A 26,756-nucleotide genomic window follows, 5' to 3' on the forward strand; every position below is an offset into this window, starting at 1 on the left:
TTACCCAGAGTCTTACGGAGGAGCTAGAATGGTATTTCTCAAAAAGTAGTGTGAAGTCTATCTATCTGCATTAGAATCACCAGAAGCTTGGAGGCCTCTGGGTGGCTCAGTTAGTTGAGCTTCTGACTCATGATTTCAGCTCATGATTTGTGAGGTCCCGCCCCCTATTGGGCTTCCCACTGACAGCATGGAGCCTGCTTTTCTTTCTGCCTCTTCTCTGCTTGCATGTGTACATACACTTTCTCTAAAAAATAAATAAATAAACTTTAAATGTATAAAACAATTAAAAAACAAAAAGATAAAAAGAATCATCAGAAGCTTGTCAAAAAATGCAACTTTTTGTGAGGATGAGCACTGGGTGTTATATGGTAACCAACTTGACAATAAGCTATAAAAGATTTTTTAAAAATGCAACTTTCTGGGTCCCATTGCCAGATATACTGAATCTGAATCTCTAGGAGTGGCCCCTATAATCTGCATTAAATTAGCGATCTGAGGTACATTGAAGTTTGAAGCTAGAGTAAGTGGGAATTAGAATTAGACATAACATTGTAAGAGTTTTGAATATTAGGATGAGAGTTCATTCTAATTTAGCAGGAAATGAGAAGTTAGAAAGATTTTTGAGGTGTAATTAAAACGAAGGCGCACTTCAGGAGATTAATTTAGTTAGGTGAAGCTGGAAGGAGGTTAGTTAGGAAGAGCAGGTATGAAACTATAGTTCAGGAGGTAGTAATTTGGTCTGAAAAAGAATAGTGACAATAGAAATGGAAAAGGGGAGAAATTGAGAGAGATCTTAGAGGAAAAATTCTGTATGACTTGGCAGCTTATCTGCCAAGGATTCACCATTAGAAATTATGTTAAGGAAATAAGTAAACATAAACAAGAAGCAGAATCAGATCTATAAATACAGACAACAAACTGATGGTTGCCAGAGGGAGGGGGGTGGGGGGACGGATGAAATGGATGAAGGGGAGTGGGAAGGGCAAGTCATTGGAATAAAAAATCGTGTAGGGAGTTTAGTCAGTGATACAGTAATAGCGTTGTGTGGTGACGATGGTAGCTACACTTGCAGTGAGCATAGCGTAACATGTAGAGGTGTTGGATCACTGTGTTGTACACCTGGAACTCATGTAATGTTATAGTTACAACTATATTCAAACAAAATTTTAAAAAATAATGTTAAGGGTGCCTGGGTGGCTCAGTTGGTAAAGGCCCTGACTTTGGCTCAGGTCATGGTCTCACAGCTCGTGAGTTGGAGCCCCATGTGAGGCTCTGTGCTGACAGCTCGGAGCCTGGACCCAGTTTCAGATTCTGTGTCTCGGTCTCTTTCTGCCCCTCCCCTGTGTGCACCCTGTCTCTCTCTGTCTCACTCTCAAAAAGAAATAAACATTTAAAAAAATGATTAAAATTAAAGAAAAATAAGATTAAGACTTTAAGCCTGGTAGCTGGGCCTCAGAATGCTTCTGTGGTTCACATAAGTCAAAGAAACTGCTTTCAGAAACCACTGCGAGGAGGAGAAACATTGGCTTTAAAGTGCCTAGTCTCAAGGCACTGTCCAGTTGGAAATGGGTTTCAAGCACATAGAAACAATTTGGGAGCTCAAGAAGGAGAATAATCTAGAAAAGTGATTGATAGTGATACTAGTACAAATGGCTAAAGCTGGGGATGATTGAAATCCTTGAAGGAGAATAGAAGGTGTGAGTATGCTATAAAGACATGCATATGAATTGTATCTACAATGTCAGCTTTATTCAGTCTTAAAGAAAGGTTAAAATAACTTAAAGCAGGTTTAGGATTCCAAATCCAGTGACATTTCACTGCATGTTTAACTTGGCTTCATTCATGACGCACAAAGCAAAGCAGAATACAAAGTCATAAAGTAAACAAGATACAACAAGGGTAAGAAGTTAACAAATGCGAAGCCAGTCCGTGGGCGCATAGTTGAGATGAGGCCTCGGTTGGCTCTGAGCATGTGCTACCTGTTATGTTCAAGCAGTGGAGAATCTCTGTTATGTTCAGAGATCAGGCAGGGGAGCCTTCAGTGGCAGTTGCCTTTTTGACGTGGTCAGATGTGAAAAGGTCAGTATCTGGAGGGTCTGAGAGTTTGCTGCAAAAATCCTCCCTTTTAGAGTTTAATCAGTGATGGGCCTTTGCAGGCTTCCTCTGATTTTGCTGCCTATCAGTTCTGGGTGTCGTCAGCCTGTGCTGGTTTTGGGAATATCTAGTCTTAGCTGCAACCCCCTTGGCTGCTCATGTAGCTGCTTGACACAAGTCCCTGCTTGTCATGAGTGACTCCATCTTGTTCTCTACAGGCAGATAGAACAGATCTGAGTAAGGAAAGAATTCTGGAAAATTATCTATTTCTAGAAAAGTGAATGCCAGAACCATGTTGTGTGGTGGGCACTGGTCATCAGGGTCAGATGCTGTAGACAGGTCAGGGAACAGGAGGATTGAGAAGAAGCTGCTGATTTCCTGAACAGGTGTGTAGAACAGTGTCCGTAGAAAAGAGAAGGGATGGAGAGGAGTCAGACCATGGCAAGAAAAGGAAGGCAGTTTCAAGAAGTTCAGCAGTGAAGAGAAGGAGAAAAATTGATACTCATAAATTCACGAGTATTTATGGAGTACCTATAAATATTAAGCATTTCTAAGTGCTAGGAGTACAGTGATGACCAAGACAGATAAGGTCCCTGCCCTCCTGGACTTTACATACTAGTGGAGGGAGACAGACAAACACAAGTAAATGAATAAGAAACTAACTAATGTGATATGTACTTGGAATAACTTATAATATGGTGATTGATGAGGTGGTCAGGAAAGGCCTTTCTAAGGTCAAATTTGAGCTGAGACAGGAGTATCACGAAGACCAGCCATGCAGAGATGTGGACACAGAGCATACCAGGCAGAGAAGACAGTACGTGCCAAAGCCCTAAGATGGGAGAAAGCTTGGTACTTTTGAGGAACAAAGGAAGGCAGTGCGGCTTGAGCTGGGAAAAGGTGGGAATGGTTGTGGAATGGGTCTTATAGAGGAAACAAGGAATTGGCTTAAATACGGCCATGGTGGTAAGTTTGCATTCTATTGTGAGGTAACATTTCAATTAAAAAAAAATCCTCTGAGTGCTTTGAGAATGGATTGTAAAACAGGGAGAGAGAGAGAAAGAGAGGGAAGGAGAGAAGGAGGGAGGGAGGGAAGGAGAGAGAGAGAGAGAGAGAGAGAGAGAGAGAGAGAGAGAGAGAGAGAGAGGACTAGTTAGTTAGGAGGCTATTGTGGTCATGTAAATGAGAGGTTATAGTGATTTGGACCAGGTTGGTGACACTGAAGCTGGAGAGAAGTAAATACATTTTGGAATATATTTCAGAAGTGAAGCTGTCAGAACTTGCTCATGTAGAGAACAAGGGAAAAGGAAGAATCAGGTAACATCATGGTTCCTTGGAGCAGAGGGTTTGCAGATTTGAGAGAAGGTCTGTTAGCAATTAGGGCAGTGTGAAGGAGCCAGCATGTTGAAAGGGACAGCAAATGCAAATAAGAAAAATAATAATTGAATAAGGGTTTGGAGGAGGGAAAGAATAAATATGCTTTCAAACTTTAATGTACTTAGGAATCCACTGGAGAGCTTGATAAAATGCAGATTGATTCAGGTCTGGATGCAGCTGAAAAAACACCACTCTTGAAGTAACCTCAAAAGTCATCATTTGACTATTAGTTCTCAGCTCTCTTTATGAGCTCATTTCCTTTAACATCACAGAAGGGCACATACCTTTTAAGGGTACCTTTTAATGTCTTTCTCTGCCTGAAAACATCCAGTGGCTCCAGGAAGCATCTCCTCTGTCTACTCTTGCAGGCACAGGTGGGTGTTTTTAATTTTTTTAACAGATTGTTGCCTTTCTTTCATTCCCCACTAGAAAGCAGTAGAGAGCTGTCTTCTTGGCATTATCAGCAGTCACCAAGGTCCTGCTCCTTCCCTCTTGTAGTTAGCTTATTTACCCTCCACACTGAACTTTCTTCAAAGTTCAGCCATTTTCTGTGACCTCTTTTGTGTCCTTGTGGCCTTTCTATTATGTGATCAATAGGTCATTTTACCTTTGAGCCTGATTTCTCAATCAGTAAGTTGGAATAGAGCATCTCTTAAGGGCACTGTAGCTCTTTGCATTTTTATAACAGTAGAAGCAACTAATTTCTACAGTTCTTTAGACTTTATTGTATACTCTTTCAGCAATCCAGTGTTGTAAAAACAAATTAAGATTCCAAGATTCTTTCACTTCTGTAGTGGTTCTAGACACTGAAATCTTTTAGCTTTACCAGTTTTGCTCCATTTAGTATAGTTAGGTTGGTATCTTTGAACTACCTTCCCATTCTAACCCTTCTGATTACCATGGTTTCCTCCATTCTGTGTCTGCCTGGGGCCGGCTTTAAACTCTCACCCTAGTAAGTATTCATGGCTGATTTTCAACTATTGCATCCTACCTTCCTTCTCTCATTTGATGTCTGTCTCCCATTGAGCCAGAGATATGGGAATTGATTCAATCCCACATTATTTGTCTTTAAATTGAGGTCCACACATTCCCTGTTCCATGTTCATACCTCATGCTTTCTTTTTCCTTTTTTCTTTTTTCCATTGCCTTTATTGCACTTATTATTTACCAGGTAGACTTCAGCAGATCATTGAAAATGAACATATCTCTCTGGGGAAAATTTTTTAGAAACCCATTATAATGGGCTTTTTAAATAAAATTATACTTGAGAGGCAGGACCCTTTATAATTTACATTCTTCCTACTTATCGCCAATATAATAGGTAATATAGGCAATAAGTACAAAATGGATATAAACTGGAAATAGGACTTGGGCCTTTCTGACACAAGTTGCAGCTTTTCTGATGGATTACAGGAGGTTGGTACACATATCCACATTATGAGGTTAGTTTAAACTCCCTGTTTTTTTATGTATTTATTGGCCTCCATGCCCAACGTGGGGCTTGAACTCAGAAGATCAAGAAGTCGTAGTAATAAGCCATCTTCTTAATAAAGAATTTTTTGCTCACACACACAAAAAAAAAGTCACATGCTCTGCTGCTGAGCTAGCCAGGCACTGCATCAACTCCCAATAATTTTAATTAGCCAAGAATATGAAATCATAGAAACCAGCTGGCCATAAGAGGCAGGTATAGATGCAGCATATCTCGGCATGTGCTGCCCAACGCGTGTAAGGGAAGAATCTTGGTGAAGGATTCACCAAGATCAATTTTTGGCATACCACTGCTCTCTTATATTTGGCTCATGTCACAATTTTAAGACAGTATCCACTGGTATCTAATTTTAAGGGAATAATTACAAACATTGGATTCTTCTGAGGTTTGTTGTTGTTTTTTTAAACTATATTCAGAATCAGCAGGGTCACCTTATTATTGATTTGGGAAGTTAGAGAAAAAGCACTATCAGTTGCGAGGTGTCATTGAAACCTATATCTCTCTCTGCCTTCCATTTTTTAGTGTGTTTTAGAAGGCCCATATTTCCTGAATCCACTCCCTTGGCTATGTTTTAACACCTTTTTATCAGGTTGGTTCTGATACTAAGTTTAGTCTAAAAATCACATTTATAAGTCATTTATTCAGTAAGTATTTGTTTGACACATATCCCTGGGTGCTGTCTAGGCATTGGGGATGGAACAGTGAACAACACAGACAGGAATCCTTGCCTTTAGATAGTTTACTTTTTTTTTTTTTAATTTTTTTAATGTTTATTCTTGAGGGAGAGATAGAACATGAATAGAGGAGAGGCAGAGGGAGAGAAAGGGAGACACAGAATCTGAAACTGGCTTCAGGTTCCAACCTGTCAGCACAGAGCTCGACACAGGGCTAGAACTCAGGAACTGTGAGATCATGACTTGAGCCAAAGTTGGATGCTTAACCAACTGAGCCACCCAGGCGCCCCTAGTTTACTTTCTAATAGAGATGAATAAAATATATAAAAAGTATAATATGCTAGAAGATGAGTTCCATGGAGAAAAATAAAGGAGAGAAAGGAAGTGCTGAGATGGCACGTGGGCAATTTCAGTTGAAGTCACAAATGTGTTTCCCTAAATGGGATAATTATGGTTTTTTATATGTACTTATAATCTGAGGTATATGGTTATAGTCTTACTTTATTCAATTGTGTATAATGAGTTGTGTTCAATGTCTAGTATCTTTCTTTTGTCCTGAATGCCAAGTGCATCTTGTGAAAAGCAGGTGACATTCCCAGGTTGACCACCAGAGAGCAGACTAGGCTATCTGAAGCTCTCCGTCAGTTTTGTACTTTTGAGAACAGGGAATGTTGTTTCAGAATAGCAGAGCCTCTTATCAAGAAGATATAGTATCCGAGACTCTGGAGATTAGATTTTGGAAATACTTTTTTTAAGTTAGAGCTCATGTAACTATTATTGTTAGTTGGGTTAGAGCCAACTATTCTTTCCAAAGTGTTACAAACTGACTTAAAAGTGTTGTTAAACTGGCTTGGATAATTTATAATCATGGTAAACAATTAATATAAACAAAGCAACAGTTCTCAAATTATAGTTTTACTAAAATCTGAGAGAAAGAGGTGTCACTTTCATACTCATTTCTCCCTTATAGGCATCTTTAATAAAAATTCAGATTTATAAAACATATGTGATAGGCCATAAGTATTTGTCTTGCAAAAGGGTTCACTATAGAATCCATTTAGGTAGCAAAAATGCAAATTTCCACTAATGCATTTTTGGGGAGAAGGAGGGAATAATTTAACATTTTTCACTTTAGATAGAGTCAAATGGACAGTAAGGTACTATGTAAATTATAGTGTAAAACATATTTGTTTTTAAAATGTGTTTAAAAGTAAACAAATTTACCTAGTTGTCTTAATCTTCACTGGACCAGGCTCTAGCCTTTCCCTTTTATTGGGCACTGCCTAGCAGACCTGGTTGGATGACGGAGAATTGATTAAAATGGTCTCACTGATGGGTGGCCATACACATATGACAAATACATTTGAAAGAATATATGATTTAACAAAGTGTTGGTTACCACAGGGGAGGGGAGGGGATTGAGGGATGGGCTAAATAGGTGATGGGGATTAAGGAGCGCACTTGTCATGATGAGTGCAGGATGATGTATGGAAGTATTGAAATATCTATATTGTACACCTGAAACTAATATAACACTGTGTGTTAACTGGAATTAAAATAAAAACTTTTTAAAAAGTACACGTCATTTAAGTTTATAAAATCTTCCTCATCTAAAAATGTTCCAACTATACATTTTCACTGTCATTGTCTTGAACATGGGTACCAGTGACAATGTCCTCCTCATTGACAGATTCCTAATGTAGCCATTTGTGACCTTGGTGCTGAGCGAATACAAATGATTCTTAGTCCTTGTGAATCTCAAACACAGCTCACTAATTCATGGGTAGAGTAGCTCAGTTACAGTTGCCAATATGATGCTCTGCTCTTCTGTGTTAGAAACCAACCTGAGAATGGTACAGCATTAAGAGAGAGATGGTTTAAGGACCAGCTGTTCAGGTTCTTTTAGGAAAAGTAAACACTATTAAAGGGTTTTCTCTTGGAAAACAACATAACAAAATGAAATGCAATCACAACCTCTTCTGTTGGTTAGTCTGCTTCTGTTAAGATAGTAGAGCCATGTTGTCTTCTGTAATAACGTATGAATGAAGAGTCTCTTTATCCTTAATTATTGGCCTAATGTCATAGGCCTGTTCCTCATTTTCTAACTGAGTTCAGAGTGTAAGTTTGAATTATGATATCAGATTCCAGTCTGTCCCATGGCTTTTTGAGTCATAGAATGCACTGGGGATGATGAAGAGAAGTAAATACATAGCTGCTTCAGTTTTTAATGATGAAATATGAATGGAGACTGAGAACTGGGAGATCTTGAGTACATGTTCCCTAATGGATGAGGAAGCCACACAGGGACTGGGGTATTTAATAAATTTCCCTCAAGGTCAATCTAGAGAAAATTCTAGCTTTTTAAATCAATCAAGTACAGCTAAGGAATACCAAAAACTAAACTTTTTAAATGGTCTTTCAGGGTGAAAGTGGTGGGTGGGATGGGGGTGTTAAGGCAGGTGGCACAGATTATTAGCTGGTGATTACTCTGAAACAAAGGCAGGAGCAGATATTTCTGAAGAGAGGAGATGGTAAAGTAAGGGGAAAATGTGGGTTCTGTCAGATTAAGGACAGCAGAGTTCTCCAGAGTAGGAGGTCCAAGGAGAGGAGGGGAAGGAGAGATGTTTCTAGTAGTCTGTAGCATTGATTTGTTCCCTAAGCTTTCCCTTTGCCTGCTTTTAGGGTACCTTTGGAATCTGGCATAGGTCATCCTCTGAGATATGTCATATTCCTTGGTTGAGGCCACAAGGATGGAAAGAGCCCATAGAATTAGGATATTATTTAAAAAATAAAGTAGCTCCATTGCTTCCAAGAATGACTCTGCAACATAGGTAGGATTGGCTACCCTAATATTCTCCATATTTAGTATACCTTTTCTTAAAATTCAGAAGGACAAAGTTCAGAGATTCCTTCATCCTAGTAGAGAATTTTCCAGGGTAGAAGTTTCTAATCTATGAAATGAGCTTTGTGTCAGGCATAAATCCATGGTCTATTTGTCAGAAATGGACTGGCGCTGGCACATTTGACTTGACTACAACCATGTTCTGATGTTGCATATACCTATGAGTAAGGCTCCAACCATCAGAATGTTTTTAAAGAGAGCAGAAGCCCAGTTTTAACTCCCAACTTTAAAGTTCACACCGTCACTTGGCGAACTTTTGATTTAAGAAAACTATTTTTCATGGTTCCTCTAGGGATTGTTGGGGTATGTCTAAGACCTAGTTCCTGTCCCGGACTACTGATTAAGGCTAGTGGAAAGGAGACCTTAGAGAAACATAAGCAGCTCTATGGAATCAAATGTTACATTTTTATGGCAGAAGTGTTTAGAGAAAGGAATGGTAAGTGTGAGCTGGAATATACAGTTAGTGAACACTTTCCAGGGGAGGGGTATCCTGCACTGAGCTGTAAAGTATAGGAGTATGATTGGGATCTCAGGAATAGAGGAGACAACAAAATTATGAAGGTGGCAGTGGGCTGAGTACAGTGCATTCAGTGGACAGTGAAGGGAGACACAGCCACGCCTGACTGGAGTACAGGGTCTATGATGGGAAATAAGGTTTGATGAAGTTACAGAGAGGGAGCCTTTGAAAGCTGGAGTTGAAAAGTTTGCTCGTCATGGAAAGGCAAATTAAAACCATATTGAGATACAATTATATCTCAATATATACCCACCAAAATGGATAAAATTAAAAATAGAATGCCAAGTACTGGCAGGAATGCAGCAAAACTGGAATTTTCTTTTTTTTCCTCTCATACTGGGATGTAAATTCCTTTAACCCCTTTGAAAACTGTTAGGATAAAAATGTTTTTAGCAGCTTTATCAGTAATAACCCCCAAACTGCAAACAACTCAGATGTCCCATCAATAGGAGAGTAGATAAACTAATATGTTTATACAGTGGGCTACTATATGGCAATAAAGAACAAATTAGTAATACCCACGGCACCACAAGTGAATCTCACAAGCATTTTGTCAACAAAAGAGAATATAGTATATGATTCCATTTATATGAAGTTAAAGAACAGGCAAAATTAATCAATGGTTATATAAGTCAAAATGGTACTTACCTTGGGGGAGGTGTGAGTTATTGATTGCAAAGGGGCCAGGGAACTTCTGGAGCCCCAGAAATGTTCTATATATTGATATAAATGGTAGTTACATTGGTATGTATGTATGTATGTATGTATGTAAAAAGTTGAATAGAGCGGCATATTTCAGATTAGTGTACTTTATGTACTTACTGAATATATGTTACGTCTCAGTAAAAAAAGTGAGAATAATAAATCAGGTCATGGAATTTAGATTTGTTGTGGGAGGTAATAGGAAAGCATTATGGAATCTTCAATAGGGAAATGACTTGAAGAAACTACTATTTCTAAAATTACTCATCCTCTAATGATGTGGAGAATAGAACAGTGTTCAGATCAGCTATTATACCTAAATCAGATGCAGTGCTAGATATTATGCTGTAAGAGAAACCAAAGATCCATGGCCTGGTCCTTAAGTTTATGGTCTTTTGGAGGAGACAAATTATATGAAACCCAGAAAAGTACAGTGTTAAATGCTTGGTTCATAGTGGTATGGAAACAGCACTGATCAGATCTGAATTCAAATCCTAATTCTGCCATTTATTAGTTTTCTGACTTCAGTCAAGTTGTTTATTCCCTTGAATGTTGGTTTCTTTATTTATAAAATGGGAACAATATATACAGCTTTTGTTTAGAAGATTTAGATATATGGTATTCCAAGATTATAGTACAGCACAGTATTCAGTAAATGTTCCCTTAAACACTGAGCCCATAGAGCAATTTTTTTTTTTTAAACAACATATGATCTTAGTTCAGATCATGATTCTGGCACTTATTGGCTATGTGACCTTAAGTAGACCTTAATTTCTTTGAGTCTCAATCTCTTGGGGAAAAAAAGAGAGGGGAAATTTTGCCTTGAGGGAGTGTTTTAAGAATTAAGAAAGCCTAGCAGATATTTATCTAGCACAAAATAGGCACACTCAATAAACATCCATTTCTCTGGAATGTAATGGAGTATACAAGTGTGTAGAACAAATAAGGCAGATAATAAGTGATGAAATTGGCTTAGGGTAGTAACCATGTGGTGGAGAAAGCCAGATTGTGTTATATTTTTAAAAAGACAGAGCAAACTTGATATGGCAGAGGAAGCCTTTTTATACTCTGACCTTATACTAGATATTTCTCCATACTTCTATTTTTGTCTTTTTATAAGATGAAAATAATATAAAATATATCCTTGGATTATAATGATAACTTGAAAATTGTGACATCATTAGAAAATATGTTAGGGTCGGGGCACCTGGGTGGCTCAGTCAGTTGGGCTTTGGCTCAGGTCATGATCTCACAGTTCGTGGGTTCAATCCTCGCATTGGGCTCTGTGCTGACAGCTCAGAGCCTGGAGCCTGCTTCAGATTCTGTCTCTGCCTCTGTTTCTCTCTCTCTCTCCCTCCCTGCCCCTCCCCTGCTCATGCTATCTCTCTCTGTCTCTCAAAAATAAATAAAAAACATTTTAAGAAATTTAAAAAAAAGAAAAAAATGTTAGGTCTTGTGACCCAAAAATTGGTACCTTCCTCTAAAAGTTATTCTTGTTCTAATAATAGTTTTAGTAGGCATTGTTATCCAAGCTCCAACTGAAAAGTTAATGCCTTTTCTGTGAGTAGAGACCCCTGTCACAACCAAAGGAAAACCTAGATGCCTAAATTTATAATTTACGTCATTATTTGTCACTTGAAATATAATTAGCAGAGCAGCAACCCAAATCTTACTGGGTATGAGTGGTGAGGGTTTCTCGGCTAAAGAAGCTTAATTTGCAGGGAAAATACTAAGCACTAAATATTAACATTTTGGGATTGTCGTGTTCAGAGTGTTTATAAACTCACAAGTTGATTGATCTCAAGTAATTTTCAAATTTTTGGAGCAGTATTAGATTTCCTGTGAAACTTCTGGCTTGAATTAGCTGCTGATTTCTCGTGTTTCCCAAGCTTGAGAAAAATGAAGAGGTAACCCTTTTCCCTAGCCATTGCTCATTTGTCCTCCTTTCTTCCAGATATTCCGAGTGGTGGGCATTTGCTTGGGTAATCCACCAGAGACATTCACCTGGGAGTACCGAGACAAAGATAAAAATTATCAGAAGATTGGCCCCATAACACCGTTGGCATTTTACAGGGAACATGTCAAGCCGCTCTTCAACATGGAAAATAAGGTTGGAGTGCTTTAGGCACTATAAGCCACTGGCTATTTACTTCCAAATACCTGTTGACTATAGGGAAGGGCATAAGATTCTCGGGTTAACATGCATGATCATCAAACTAGACACTAAACAAACTTTTCCCCCGCTTCCTCTGGGATATTTTATGTACCTAATAATAAAGTTGATCATCTCAGGATCTGTCACTTTTCCCCAGTGCTCCTCTTCGGAGACTTTTCTAACTATAGGCCAGCAGGCAGTTTAACTCCCACATGCTCCCATGATTTGGGCCCAGAATCAATCCTAGGGGCAAGACCCTAAAAGGAGATTAGGTGTTTCTTACTGTGGCTTCAGAGCACCTCTGTACTGTGGGCACACTAGGGACTCTCTCATGGAAGGGAGCATTTCCTATCCTAGCTTTTCCTGCTCTCTTCATATCTTCTCCACCAATCCAGCAAGATGACCAGAGCCTCTTACTTTGCTGGTGTCTTGACCCTCTTAGAAGCAAATGGCATTATTCATGGAATCCCAGCTTATTTGCTGCATTGTCAGGAGTTGAGCCTATCTTGTAACTTGAGAACAAGAATCTTACAGTGATGTCATCTCCATCTTGCCTTACTCAGTACATACAGTTCTTCAGAATTAGCTTTGGGCAATTCTTGCCAGTAGGAAAAACAAGTAAATGCAGCTTCCAAAGGGTGTCCCGAACTAGATTCTTCAAGAATCTCTCTCACATGACTTTGTCTCTTTTTGTTTCTTTGTTATTCAACACAAGGTATTTGTAATGTTTTTTCTTATAGCCAGAGGTGGTGAGTTTGATGCCCACATATGAACTTAGAGGAGAGGTGTGTGTATCTTGTTTCACATTCCTGGTTTTATGTTCTAATCAACATGGTATTGATTTCAATAGATTTGTTTAGTGAATGACCCTCGGCCCCAGCACAAGTACAACAGAGTTTACACAGTGGACTACTTAAGCAATATGGTTGGCGGCAGAAAAACGCTATATAATAATCAGCCCATTGACTTCTTGAAGAAGATGGTTGCAGCCTCCATCAAAGATGGAGAGGTTGGTGTCATTTCTGTGTCTTCCACATTGGGGTTAAAACCTCTTCTCTGCTTGTTTGGTATAATAGGAAAACAGGATTTATGTGACTTTCTTTTTTCCTCTATCCTCCGTTTCTAGGCTGTGTGGTTTGGCTGTGATGTTGGAAAATACTTCAGTGGCAAGCTGGGCCTCAGTGACATGAATGTGTGAGTACAAGAAATTTAAAATAGAAAATCCTTTGTGGGTTGTAGCTATTGGCGTGGACTCTTGGTATGAAATGACTCAGCTGAGGTTTACCCAAAGATTCAGGTTGGCCTGAGGGTGGATCTCTCTGTTTCCATCTTGTAGAGTTTGAGGAATCATAGCAGAAACTTCACGTATGTATATGCTGTAACCTGGGAAGTCAAGATCATACTTCATACGAAGTTGAAATTGTTGCGTGTTCCCAAAAAGCCATCCTATTGAGAAAAGCATTTTTAAAAAATAGTTGATTACTCTGTGAGTCTGCTCAGTGCATTCATTGAGTAACAAAAGGTTTTTTAGACTTCTTATTTGCTACTTCATCCTTCTTAACTGCTTCTCTTACTTTGATGCCTTATGTATTTGGTCTTTTTGACAACTAGGACTGATTTCCATGTATGCTTTAAAGAATTCCTCCTGGTTGTTTATGACAATGAAGGTTCATTTGCTAACTAAATCATACAAATTACTTAACTATTATAAAATACACCCCTTTATACTTTCTTATTGTTACATATAAGCAGCTGAGAAATTAGCTAACAGTTAACAACAGAAAAGAAATCTGCTAAAAGAGAGAATTCATGTTTTTTTTTTAACTTTGACAATATTCTTCAATATTTTTGACATTGTTTATTTAAATGTCACCATCAACTGTGAGCTAAGTGAATTCAGAAACTGGATGGTTCTATCAGCTCAGAAGAGACCTTTTTTTTGTGTGTGTGTGTGTGTGGGGTGGGGACTCCTGGGAGCTTAGTCAGTTGAGCATCTGACTTCTGCTCAGGTTCATGATCTCCTGGTTTGTGGGTTCGAGCCCTGCATCGGGCTCTCTGCTGTCAGTGCTGATCCCACTTCAGATCCTCTGTCTCCTATGTTTGATTACTCCATATTTTCCTCAGTACTCTTGTGGCACATAGAGAGTGGAATCCCATTGGGAGACTAAATTCTGCATGTGTACTGTGTCCTTTGAAGAGCTACAGCCCGTGTTTATTTGGAACTCTTGAGTTCCTTCAGTTTCTTTTGTGTTCCTTTTACATCCAGAAGTTGGTTTTCCCCCTTGATTGTACTGTCTTTATTCTGTACTACCATTCTTTTTACAGCTACGATCATGAGTTAGTGTTTGGTGTCTCCTTGAAGAACATGAATAAAGCTGAGAGGTTGACTTTTGGTGAGTCGCTTATGACCCACGCCATGACCTTCACTGCTGTCTCAGAGAAGGTATGACCCTCAGCATGCCTACTGCAGTGTTTGCACAGATGGGCCCGCGTTCTCCTGTAGACTGTTATCCAAGAGAGCCTCATTCATGTGATTTCTGTTAAAAGTTAACTTCCAAGTAAGACATTGTACTCGGTCACTTGGGGTTTGGCTGCCTGCTCAGAGATAATAAAAATAGGAACTTTCCATGAGGAGCAGAATTTGGGTCGAAAAGAGTAAGGAAGGGACAGCTTTTCTGTGACTTTGGAAGTTCTTGGTGTGAAAAGAGGTCAGCAAGAGAACCTGGAGGAGAAGATAACTTCTATTTATAAGGAATTAACTTTATAAATAAAATAACTTCTATTTATAATGAATTAATTATGTTCATATCTTGACTTATGTTTTCAGACTTACCTTCTTTTTATTTGTCATTCAGATTCTTCTGCCATAAAATGTCAGGAACAGTGATTTGTGGATTTTGTGCTTATTCCTGGGTATACTATGCACAGCTAGTCAGGAAAATATAAAGTATTTAGAATTTCCTATGAAATACTGTGAAAAGTAGTGTCACTATTTCTAGGACATGGTGCTGGAAACAGTACTTGAAATTTTATCTTTCACAAATAAGCTCTCCCATTTCTAGGCTGTAAGGTGTATATTTTACTCCTGTGCTAGGGATCAAAGGAAAAAAATGACTCCAAACTACTTTAATTCTTTACCATGATAGCAGAAATGTTCTTTTTCTAGCCAAATCACTGGAAAGAAAGTCATAGAATAACTACCTTGACATTAGAAGCAAAATGTTAGAAGGAAATAAAAATATTATAAAATACTATAAATAACAAAATAAAATACTATAAAAATAGAGTAAAATACAAAATTAAATAAAGTATTAAAATATTTAGAATAAAATACTGGGTTGTTCATATTTTTATGTTTGGACCTGCTATATTTTAAAATTTAGTGGATTTATAACTAAAGTTCCTTAAATTAAGTTTTTTAATTATTTAGAGAATTATTAAAGAACAAAAATAAATGAAAAGCCTGTAATATCCAGGAGAGGTTCAGCTTTCTATCATTTTCCATCTGTGTGATATTCCTGTTTTCCAGAGCTAAAAATCATATATAATTACTCAGAAATAAAAATCATACATACCATGTCATTTTCTCAGAAACTTCCATTTTTTGATTGGTATGGTGTATTGAGATGCCTTTTTTCCCCTCAGGGAAATGGAGCCACTTTATGTGCTAATAGTATAAAGCAGAATTTATATTATCATAACTAGAATTTTATATTGAGGTTTCTTTCTTCCCTCCAACTTGGGTTTTTGACTGCCAAAACTAGTTTGCACTGCATTTGAATGACTATACAAAAATAAATGCTAGTAGCTACATTCTGGGATATCCTTTCTTGTTGCTGATTTCTTGGAGTCCCTCTGAGGGAGGTCCAGGTGTTATTCTATATTTGTAGATGGCACCGAGAATGTAGGCCATGCAGGAATTCATTGGCAAAGGAAAGGAGAGGAAACATTTGCAAATTCATTGTAATAAGTGACGTAGCTGATACAGATTCTAACAGTGGTATTTAAAAGGAAAGTAAAAATGTACAGTGAGGGGAGTAGAAAACCAAAACACACGTCTAAACGACCAGCCCCAGAATGTAGAGTTTAGTCATGTGGTTTTGAAGGTGCCCGGGGCCAAGATTCAGGGGTAGTACAGATAAGGGTGTTTGAACCTTGCTGATTTGATTGTTGGCTATTTCTGAGACTGCAAATTACTGAGATGTAAGAAAACTGCCAAGAGTAGAGTCGAATCCCATATAGCTGAGACTCATGCAGTCATATGCAAGTGGGAGTGGACAGATGAAATCATTAGGAGATAATGCAGGAGCCAACTCTCTTCTCATGCTACAAAGATTTAAGTTGTTTTGACATCAGCAGATGCCCTGGGTAAACATAAAAGAATAAAGTGTTCTCCCAAATGGAGCCTTCCTCTGGTCTCTTTCTGTGTCACCATAGTAAAGGTTATAAATGAAGGTTATCATGATAAATGATATCATTGTCCCTTTAAGAAGATTATAATTGAGTTTATTTTATTAATGAAGATAGAGGAGGTAGAATGATAGAACTGTCTGGATTTTGTTTTATGAAAATAGTCCTTTTACTTTTGCCTTGCCATTCAATCTGTATTGTATTAAATTCAGTGTTTGTGTAACTGAATCTACAGACGTGCACGTGTGGAGAGTGGGTCCCCTCCCCTTACTTGGTTCCTCTAAGAAAATTAGGCAGTATGATGAGAATATATTTGTTTCCTTTTTAAAACTCTGATTAGGTCTTAGAGTCATTTCTAAAATCAATATAGTGGGAAGCCTTTGCAAAAATGCTGACTGATTAAAAGCAAGGATCCCCATCTTCAGATGGTATTCACCACTTTTAGTAATTTAATGTTTCATATTTTCAGGCAAGGAGCGTTTTATTATTCTTATTTTAAGTATAGACTACAGAAGGAGAAAAGAGTATTTGTTACTTTGTTAGATTTATTGCATTTTAAACTCCACTTCTATTAGAGTGTCCCTTTAGTTACAGTAGAGCATATATGGCCCAGTCGTATGTCTCATGGCTGTATAGAGAAGGCTGTTTCTTCTAAGTGGCTGAGGAAGAGCTAAAATTACGTGACACCTTAGTAGGAAGGATCTAGTTCCAGACTACACACTGTTCTTCACTTTTTTGCAGGATGATCAGGATGGTTCATTTGTGAAATGGAGAGTGGAGAACTCATGGGGTGAAGATCATGGCCACAAAGGTGAGTTTAATCTGGTAACACTAACTCAGGGTTGACTGGAGTCTGTGCTACTCTGCCTCCTAAGACATACGGTTTGTAAAAAGCTGCACTAGTATGGTGTATTTTTCAGCGATTAGTCTATTAGCTAGATTATTTTATGGAAAATCTAAGGATCTAGTTTGCCCCCCCCAATCCCCGTGACCAACATGGTGTGCCAGAGCCCACAGTTTATCTCTGATGCCAGTATGTGGTAGCATCCATTCAAACCATGCTGATCCTACTAGACCTCTTTGTACCAGAACCACTTGACCAGTGACCAAATGCTGTTTGGTGTATTTTCACCTGCTGTGCTAACTCTCCAAAAAGTCAGAGCCTTCTGAGTGAGAGAATGGGATTGGCAAGAAACTTTAGGCATTTATTGGAGAGTCCTTAGAAGTCTAAAGAGCAGAGGAATGCTCTGGTTACCATTTAGAACTGTTCTGACAAATCAAAACCCAGGCAGATGACATAAGGACATCATAGCAATTAGGCTAAAAGCCAACAGGTAATAGGTAGTATGAGTTGAAGAAAAATAAAATGTATATATAATCAAAATGAAGAAAATAAAAATTTCTAATAATGCTGTCACCCAGAGATCACTATTGACTAACAGTTTAGGGTCTCTTCCTGTATATTTTTGAGACCACATTTTTCAAGACAGTTTTTCATAGTAGAAAAAAGCTTTCTAAGGTGTTTTTATGCTTTAATTTTTAGGGTTTCAAACCCAAAATGGCAACCACCATACAGTATTGTATGTGTGTGTTGGTGGCATTTTCTAGCAGCTCTTTCCCACAGCCCGTATTCTTAACATATAGCCAGTGGATTCTGGTTAGGAAAAAACATCATAACTACAGCTTACAAGATCAGTTAGGAGACTGAAAGAAGTAGGTAGGGGATCCAGTGAGAGACCCAGACACTTGGAATCAAACTTCAGATACATCCCACCAACCAGGAATCAGCCAGAAACAGCCTTATTCAAAAAGAAAATAGAGATCTCAGCAACTCGTTGCCTGTTGCCTCCCTGTATATTTTTTTCAGAGCCGGAGGATTTCCAAGGGTACAAGATGGAGAAGGGGCGTGTGGAAGTTTGGAAGTGAGCAGATGGGACATCAGTCATTTATATTTGCAAACTACTGTCTTAGAAGAGTCTGTTAACCTGAGTTTTAAACTTGACTTGAGTATGCTGTAATTCAGCAGCATGGGCCCATATATAACAGCCAAAACCTGGAAGCCTTTTAATTTGTCATTCCAAGTCTTTTTGTCTCCCCATAATAGGATCATTGATAGATTTTGGCTGACCACCCATGGGACCTGCTGTGGAACTCAGCAGCTCAGTGTTTGTATGTAAACAAACACCAGGGCTGTTAATGCAGTTCATCATCAGATAGTTGCATATCCCCCTTCTGTGATTTCTATTATTCTGTGATTGTGTGCACTTAATTAGTTAAAGTAACTAGTGTGAATTAAAGTATAATACATTTCAGTGTTTATTTTTGAGAGCAAGAGAGCGCATGCACACGTACATTAGAAAAGGGGCAGAGAGAGGGGAAGACAGAGAATACCAAATGGTCTCCATACCATCAGCATCAGCCCTGAACCTGATGTGGGGCTTGAACCCATGAACTGCCAGATCATGATCTGAACCGAAATCAAGAGTTAGATGCTTAACCGACTGAGCCACCCAGGTACCCCCAAGTGCAGCATATTTTAAAGTTGGTGATTTCTGGGGCACCTGGGTGGCTCAGTCGGTTGAACGTCCGGCTTCAGCTCAGGTCATGATCTCACGGTTCGTGGGTTCGAGCCCTGTATCGGGCTCTGTGCTGACAGCTAGCTCAGAGCTTGAAGCCTGCTTCAGATTCTGTGTCTCCCTCTCTCTCTGACCCTACCCTGCTCACAGTCTCTCTCTGCCTCTCAAAAAATTTTAAAAAACATTTTTTTAAATAAAGTTGGTGATTCCTTATATGATGAATTTTATTTTAAGACAAATACACGGTGGGATAAGGTGGAGAGGAGTAGAAACTTTGGCAAACCTAGCAGAAAGATTAAAGATCACTCATAATTCAGTTATATCTGCAAATCGGTGGTAGTTAAGAAATGGATGCAAAGGAATAGCTTGTCTTGATTTGGAAGGATTTGATATTTGTAACATTTTAAAACATAAGATGTTGCTTCAGATGAACTGTAGCTTCTGTTTCATTTTTGGTGTAATTTAGTTCCTGTAATTGTGCTTGTGACCATAATGGTTAGTGTCTAGGAAGCAGCCTAAAGTTACAGTTTTTTTAGATGAACCTGGACCTGTTGGCTTGCTTCTGTGATATTTTTCCATCTGTCACAGTCACTCATTTTATAGATAGTAGTGTGGTTTTTGTTGGTCTCAGCCTATCCATAGTCAGTGTTGTGGCTTGACCAGCCCTTGTGGTTTTTATTAAGATTACAAGATACCATTCAGTGGTAACCATCAGGAAACTTTGAAAAAGTAAAAGTTTATTGCTTACAGTACCTGGAAATTGCACAGCTCACATGAGGCCAGACATCAAGGTCATAGGTAGAAAGCATGCTCATACCTGGGGTTCTGCTCTAAATAGAATTGAGGGTTTTGCAGGCTTACTGTTTATTGGTGGATTTAAAACATAAAGAGCAGGAACTTGAAGCGTGGGAAGAGAAGAACCAAGTGGCCTAAACTGGCCAGTTATTGAAATCAACTAGGATTTCTAAAACAAAGGAGCCTCAGTTGGGGGCGGTGGCCTGGCCCTTTCTCCAGTTTTGTGGCTGGCAATGTGTTTATTTGAGATAAGCATCTTTGCAGGGGATGCCATTGCAATCAAAGCTGAAGTCATGCACTTGCATCACAAAAAGGAAAAAAAAACCTCTCAGGGTTTACACTACATGGTGGTGTCCATTTAAGAGAGAATAAACACATAACATCTGACAAATGCTCTCTTTTGTGTAGTGTGAGTTATTGTGTTTATTACTTTGGACCTAAATATCGGCTCTTTTTTTTTTTATGTTTTATTTATTTTTGAGAGACAGTGAGGGAGAGGGAGAAACAGAATCGGAAGATAGGCTCCAGGCTACCTGTCAGCACAGAGCCTGACACAGGGCTTGAACCCATGAACCTGGAGATCATGACCTAAGACGAAGTTAGACGCTCAGCCAACTGAGCCACCCAGGCACCCCCTAAATACCTACTCTTAAAGAGGACTCTGGGCCACTTTTCTTTTTTCCCCCCCCCCATTCAACTATAATACCTCTTACTCAGTAAAAGTTTTATTTTTGCTAACTTTGTTATTTTGAGAGAACTGAGGTCTTGATCCTTGTGATCTGCTGGTAATCCTTCCTGGTGAAACCTTCAGCTATCTGGTTAAGATTCAACTAACTTTTTTTGTTGTTGTTCTTGAATAACTGAAATGCCTGAGATAATGCAGAGCAAAACATTTCAGAGCTAAAAGATAAGAAATTGAGCTGAGTGGGGATAAGGAATAGTTCATTCAAAGCCAAAATAAATTATTTTCATGTGTTTCTTAGTAATGTGTTGGTTTTTTTTTTTTTTTACTTAACAGGAAGGAAGGAAAGAAAACATGATCTAAGTTCTTTAGCACACGTGGCTTGACCTCAGGAGAGTACGTAGTATGTAGTCATGCTGGCGAGATGTGTTGATAGGAGGGCAAGGCCCTCCTGTCTGGCATGCTGGTGGGCACTGGCCGGCATGTGTGAGGCAGGAACTCTGTTCATACTCTCTCTGGAGACAGGACAGCCTTAAACAGCATTGCTGGGATTTTGTTTCTGTAGATAACATTGTTACAGTTTGCTACTTTTGTCTTTGGAATTTGTGCCTTTTAAGATTGATAGGTTCTGAAAAAGCAGTGTTGATCATTAAAGCCAGATATGAACAGAGCAGAGATACTTAGGCATGCTGCCCTTGCCCTCTGCTCCATCCTGGCTTTGGGCTCCTCCCCCCCCCCCCCCCCCGGAGTCATGTTGGTGGCCCTTCCTGCCCAGAGATGACGAAGTAAATCAAATAACCTGCTTCCCCAAATGGAGAAAAGTACCTTCTGACAACAAGAGATATAAAAAGAGAAAGTAATTATTGTCTTACTGGGCCCATTGAGTTCTTTCATGAATTCCAGTATTCTTAGTCAGCTGGCCTGAAAATTGGATGTATCTCTAACATGTATTACCAACAAGGCTTTCTTTTTTCACCTGCTTCTTAAAATTCTTGGCTGTGTGTTTTGTACGTTTTGTACGTTTGTGGACAGAAACGGAGGGATGCCTGGCTGGCTCAGTCGGTAGAGCGGGGGACTCTTAATCTTAGGGCTGTAAGTTCAAGCCCCATGTTGAGTGTAGAGTTTACTTTAAAAAAATTAAAATCTTAAAAAAAGAAAGAAATGAATTTCACAACTAGATGAGAGAACAGACCTTGAGACTTGTTATATTGCCTTCCATTCTGAAAAGTTGGTAGGCTTGTTAGAGTAAAGTAGTTTGCAAAACATGTAAAGTAGAGGAAATAACCTTTGGTGTTTCTCCTAGTCAGAAAATCATTTGAAAAGAGCACACCCTTCAAGCCAAAATAACCTACAGATCATGTAGATACGAAGTGACAGAGCCAGAACTCTAATATACCCGGACGGTCTGACACCAGGGGGTGTTGTCTTAACCACTACACTCTACTTCCTTTCAGCTTCTCTGCTCTTGTAGCTTCTAGTCCACTTGTGGAATAACAGAACAACAGAACGATTCATGATCTTTGGTGCTTGGGAACTAATGGTTGAGGGACATATAAAATTATATAAAAGACTGGTGACGTCATGAAAATGGCTGATGTCAGGAAACGGGGCTCTTAGAGCACCATTTAGGGTTGGGAATGTGAATAAGGAGGGAGCAGGGTGGGGTGTCTTGTGAAGGCTTATGTTCAAATTTAGCACATTGTGAGTTGGGCAAGTAAAAACTCTGTGTCACTACCCCAGATTTCCCGGAATTATTTTGTCCATGCTGCATTATAGTGGTTTGTTTGTTTTTCTTAATTTTTTATTGTGGATAAGTTCAAGCACATGTAAACAGAATAGTCCTAAGGACCTTCACGTGCCCTTCACCCAGCTTCAATAATTATCAACATTCTGTCATGTGAATAAACAAGGTGTTTCTGATAGTAAATAAATTGAATTCTTGGATGGTCTTCCTAATGAACCAGTCTTATTATGGAACTTTACTTCTCTGATGGGTTTACTTAGTCATGAGATGGTATTCTAGTTTTAAAACCTGATACAGCAGAGCTCTGAACATGGAGTTATCATAACATAGTTCTTACTTAGTTTGTTAATATGCTAAATAACACAGCCTTTAAGTGAGGGTAGGAAGAATATTATTTTCATTCTGCAGTGGTCACTGAAAGAAAATATTTCTTTTAAAATTTTTGTCTTTTAGTTTTCATTTTGAACCAAGATTAGTTTTTCTTTTTTCAAATTCCTTTTGTGCTTTTCAGATACATTGAAAACAATTGAAATTGTTTTTAAGCCATATTCTCCATCTTTTCTTACAGGTAGTCTCTCTGTTCCTGATTTTAATGAAATTTCCAGACTTCCTCCTAAAAGAGAGCCTCTTGGTGATTTCAGTTAAAGAGACCTTGGCATATTAGAGATTAATCTAACAGCAGTTTATATGGCTGATTCAGATTATATCTGAACTTCTCCTACTTCTGGAAAACCAGCCTCACCAGCCAAACTATCCCGTATGATTTTGGAGACAGTATGTCCAAAGCTAGGCAAAAACAGTCCTCATTGCCCTCACCTAATATTGTGGAACCAGGAGAGACAGTGACAACTTTCTTGATTATAAATCCTGGACAGTAATTTAACTCCTTATGGCTTCACATTTCTCTATCAGTAATATTTAGAAGTTCTGTTTCCTTATGAGGCCCCTTAAACTTTCTCTTCTAGAAGAGGGCTGTTTAACCTCCCCCACGTGTCCAGCTTCAGCTCTCTAAGAATTCAGGACTAGTGCGATCACCGTGCTTCATCACCAGTTTACCGGATGAGTAACTTGTCTTGTGGGCTTAGTTTCGTGAGAGAAAGTAGCAGAGGTGAATAAATCTAGTGCTGAGGAAAACCATTAGCAGTAGCTTCACCTCACATTTATTGATGGGGTGCAGGGACCTGTGGGCAGACCACAGTGGAGTGAGTGTCTGACCCACTGAGAAATTTATCATCAGGGACGCGGGAAGGGGATTTGAAGAGGGCCATGATGCAACAGAAGCGGCACTCATGGTGTGCTCCTCAGACTGTAAGATATAGGATAAGTAGGCCCGGAAGGGGAAAAGGAGATGATTTCTCCAAGAAGGCAGATGACGGCGCAGTGGGAACTGGGGAGGGGAGACAGGAGGAAGACATCAAAGCCCAGGAGGGTGAGGGATTAGCGAGAAGTCAAGGGACTAGATGGCATCAGGGAGAACTTGGTGGTAAAGTTCTGCAGCAGAGCAGGCAGGAAATGAGTCCAGGGAAAAGTCTTCTCAGCAGGTTTTGGAAACTACGAGGGATGGGAAGGCTGTTCTGCCACATCAGCAGCAGGACTGATCCCTTCACATGCCAGGTGCAGTGAGGGGGTCAGGAGGATGGAAGCTGGGCTGATTGAGGTTATAAATCTTGCCCCACGTGCAGTGTTTAATCATGGGGACAAATGTGTAAAGATAAACACAAGAGTAAGTGCAGGATCGTTTAGGAGTAAACTGCAAGGTAGCTGGTGAGTGACTGAACTGTGAAGGCTGCTTAGTGAGTCTTCAAGGGTGAGTGGAGTCTGAGAAAAGGTGTTAGGGTTGTGACTTTTTTTGGAAAGGAAGTGGGAGGCCAGCCAGAGAAAGGGTAGCTGAGAAGGGGGCTTGGCATGGGAAGCGGCGTGCTTCAGGCACGTGTGAGGAATGAGGCCAAGAAATAGTGTGAGCTTTCGAGATGGAAAAGCAAGCTTTGCCTGAGACAGGAATTGTGATAGTTTTGGGGTCAAAGAGAAGTCAGTGAGTTTCGGCAGGAAAATAGACCCTTGGATGATACCTAAATCTGTACTTGCCTCTCCTGTCCATCGTTCGAGATCTGGCAGGACTGTGGGTGCCATCAGGCTCACCTGGGTCTTGCTCACGGGTCTGGGGAAAGGAGAAATCAGGCTGGTTGGTGCGTTGCAATTTCTACGCAGCCCGGAGGTAGACACGCTTTCCCTGGATTCAGCAGAGGACATTCTTCAGAAGCATGTGCTTCTCCTGCAACTGAATTTGGTTGTGATTTGATGGTTTAAAGAAATACAGCCCACAAACCAAAGCAACACTCTTTCCCTACCTTATTTTTCACTCTGTAAGTTCTCTAGCTCTTGTTTCTGGAAAAAAAAATCACAGGGCATATCAAACTATAAGAGGATAAGAGAATCCTTTCTCTTATCAATGAACGATTCAGGAAATTGAAAGCCAAACTCACCATATAGCCAAACTTGAGTGTTTACTCTGGAGGGAAAAGAAGCCTCTTCTCACATTGCTGTCTGTCTCATAAATGGTGGTTTCAGTTCCCTTTCTCTCTCTCTCTCTCTCTCTCTCTCTCTCTTTTTAACATCCACCCTGACCTGTTTGTCTTCTCAATATGTGCCCTTGGAGCACATGACATTTCCTTTATCTCAAGATACAAAATACCCCTGAGGCAGACCTCACAAAAACTGGGTACATGACTGCAGGAGCAAGCGGAGCTTAGTTGCCTGAACTAGATCATGTGCTGTTATTTGGTGCCTAAACCATAACTCCCAAGTCTCCGAGCTCTCTCTAGAAGGAAGCTGAACCTCATGGGAAAGACTCTGAATTTGAAGACGTAGTTTAAATGCGGGCTCTACTTACTGGTACAGGACTTTAGACAGCGTTCATACCAACCCTTTCTGCCTTGTAGCGTTGTTGTAGGATTAAATTCAAAACAAGGATAGTGGAGGTGAAATTGCATTGCAAAGTACAGCTCCCTGCAAATTTATGCATATGCCTTTGTTTTGTTTTACTTTCGAAAGTGTAATTCTTTTAGTAAATGATAAAATTGTTTCAAAATCAAATTACCAGAAAGCACATAAAGAGAAGTCTTATTTGCATATCTGTCAGTCTCCATTCCTTTCCCGTCTTTCAGGTACCGATTCTGTTAGTTTCAGTTGTATGTTTGCAGTGTGGTTTCGCGCAGCAGTTCTGCCTCTTGCTCTTATTCCTCTAAATAGCATGTTTGGAGGCATTTCATATCAGTGTGTTTCCATATCAGGACAGCTTTATTATCTTCCATTATCTTCCATTGTCTGGATGTACCATAGTTTATTCAACCAGTTTCCTTACTAATGGAACTTGGGGTATTTCCAGTCTTTTGCTATTACAAACAGTATTGCAGTGAGTTAGTATATGCACAGTGCTTAGAGCACTGGCATATAGTAAGTGCTAAAAAAGTATTAGTTACTGTGCATAAATACATATTATGTTCATGCAAGTTCATTGTGTCTGTGGGATAAAGTCCCAAAAATGGCATTAGTGAAGGTGGTAAATGCATTTAAAATTTTTCTAGATATTGCCAAATTCCATCTCAAAGGAATTGTGTCATTTTGCACATTTGTAACATACTGTAAAGAAATGTTAGTTATTATGGCTGCTTTACACAGAGAGTATCCAACAAAAGTGGTTGATAGATTAACACCATTTAATTATCTGTTAAATTGTGTGTGTTCATAATTGGAGATTAGACTATGCCAAGGCCTTAGAGAGTGGTGGGTTTTCATTTAGATTATGCTTCTAATATTTTCTTACCACTCATCCTACTTTTTTCCCCTATTTTTCATTATAATAGCAGAAAAATGTTTATTAAGCATAGCACCAAAGTTAGAAGCCATAAAGGAAAGGATTGATAAATTTGATTTCATAAAAATACAAAGTTTTAGTAGACTAGAAAGCATCATAGACTAAATTAGAAGGAAAATTACATAGTAGGAAAAAATGTATGCCACCGTTATAATATATATAGTGTGTTATTTCTGATCACTGTGAAAAAGGCAAACACACCAGGTGAAAAATAAAGTTTCTTCTGTAAACAGGCACTTTACAGAAGAAAACTGTAAATAGCAAGCAAACACACATTAGAAAATTGAATAATTAAGGATGTACGTAAAGATTTAGTTGCAAAACTGTTTATAGCAATGCTATTTCTAAGCATGAAAGCTCAGTCCAGACTTAAGCAGTAGGGACTGGTTATGTTTTGGTTTGCTCATACAATTTCAGCACTTGAAAATTACGGTATAGATAGATGTTTGTTTGTTTTTAATCAGTATGGAAAGAGATGAATTGGAAAACAGCTTGTGTGGTACTTTGTAATAAAAGACCATGTATGATGTCTCATTTTATTAAATGTATAGAGTCTCTCAAAGGCAATATGTAAAATGTGGACAGGGCTTATCCCAAGGTGGAGGGATTGTAGGCTATTTTTAAATTTATTTCTCTTCTTCTCATCTGCCTCTTCCTCTTCCTCTTCCTCCTCATCTTGTTCCTTTTCATCTTCCTCCTTCCATGTTTCCAAAATCTTTCCTGATAAGCATTAATTATTTGGGTAATCTTTAGTATTCAGAT

At 39.1% G+C, this 26,756-nt stretch overlaps 1 protein-coding gene across 1 annotated transcript in view; it reads left to right on the forward strand.

Moving 5' to 3' along the window:
• BLMH (bleomycin hydrolase) overlaps positions 1-26,756 on the forward strand; it is a 46,097-nt gene that overhangs the window by 14,542 nt on the left and 4,799 nt on the right. The window contains exons 7-11 of the mRNA XM_029928414.1: positions 11,713-11,868; positions 12,764-12,922; positions 13,040-13,107; positions 14,239-14,356; positions 17,065-17,134. Coding sequence (XP_029784274.1) covers positions 11,713-11,868; positions 12,764-12,922; positions 13,040-13,107; positions 14,239-14,356; positions 17,065-17,134 — 571 coding nt within the window. The remainder of the gene's footprint in view (positions 1-11,712; positions 11,869-12,763; positions 12,923-13,039; positions 13,108-14,238; positions 14,357-17,064; positions 17,135-26,756) is intronic.

Source organism: Suricata suricatta, chromosome 17 (assembly GCF_006229205.1).
Source record: "Suricata suricatta isolate VVHF042 chromosome 17, meerkat_22Aug2017_6uvM2_HiC, whole genome shotgun sequence".
NCBI classification, from domain to species: domain Eukaryota; kingdom Metazoa; phylum Chordata; class Mammalia; order Carnivora; family Herpestidae; genus Suricata; species Suricata suricatta.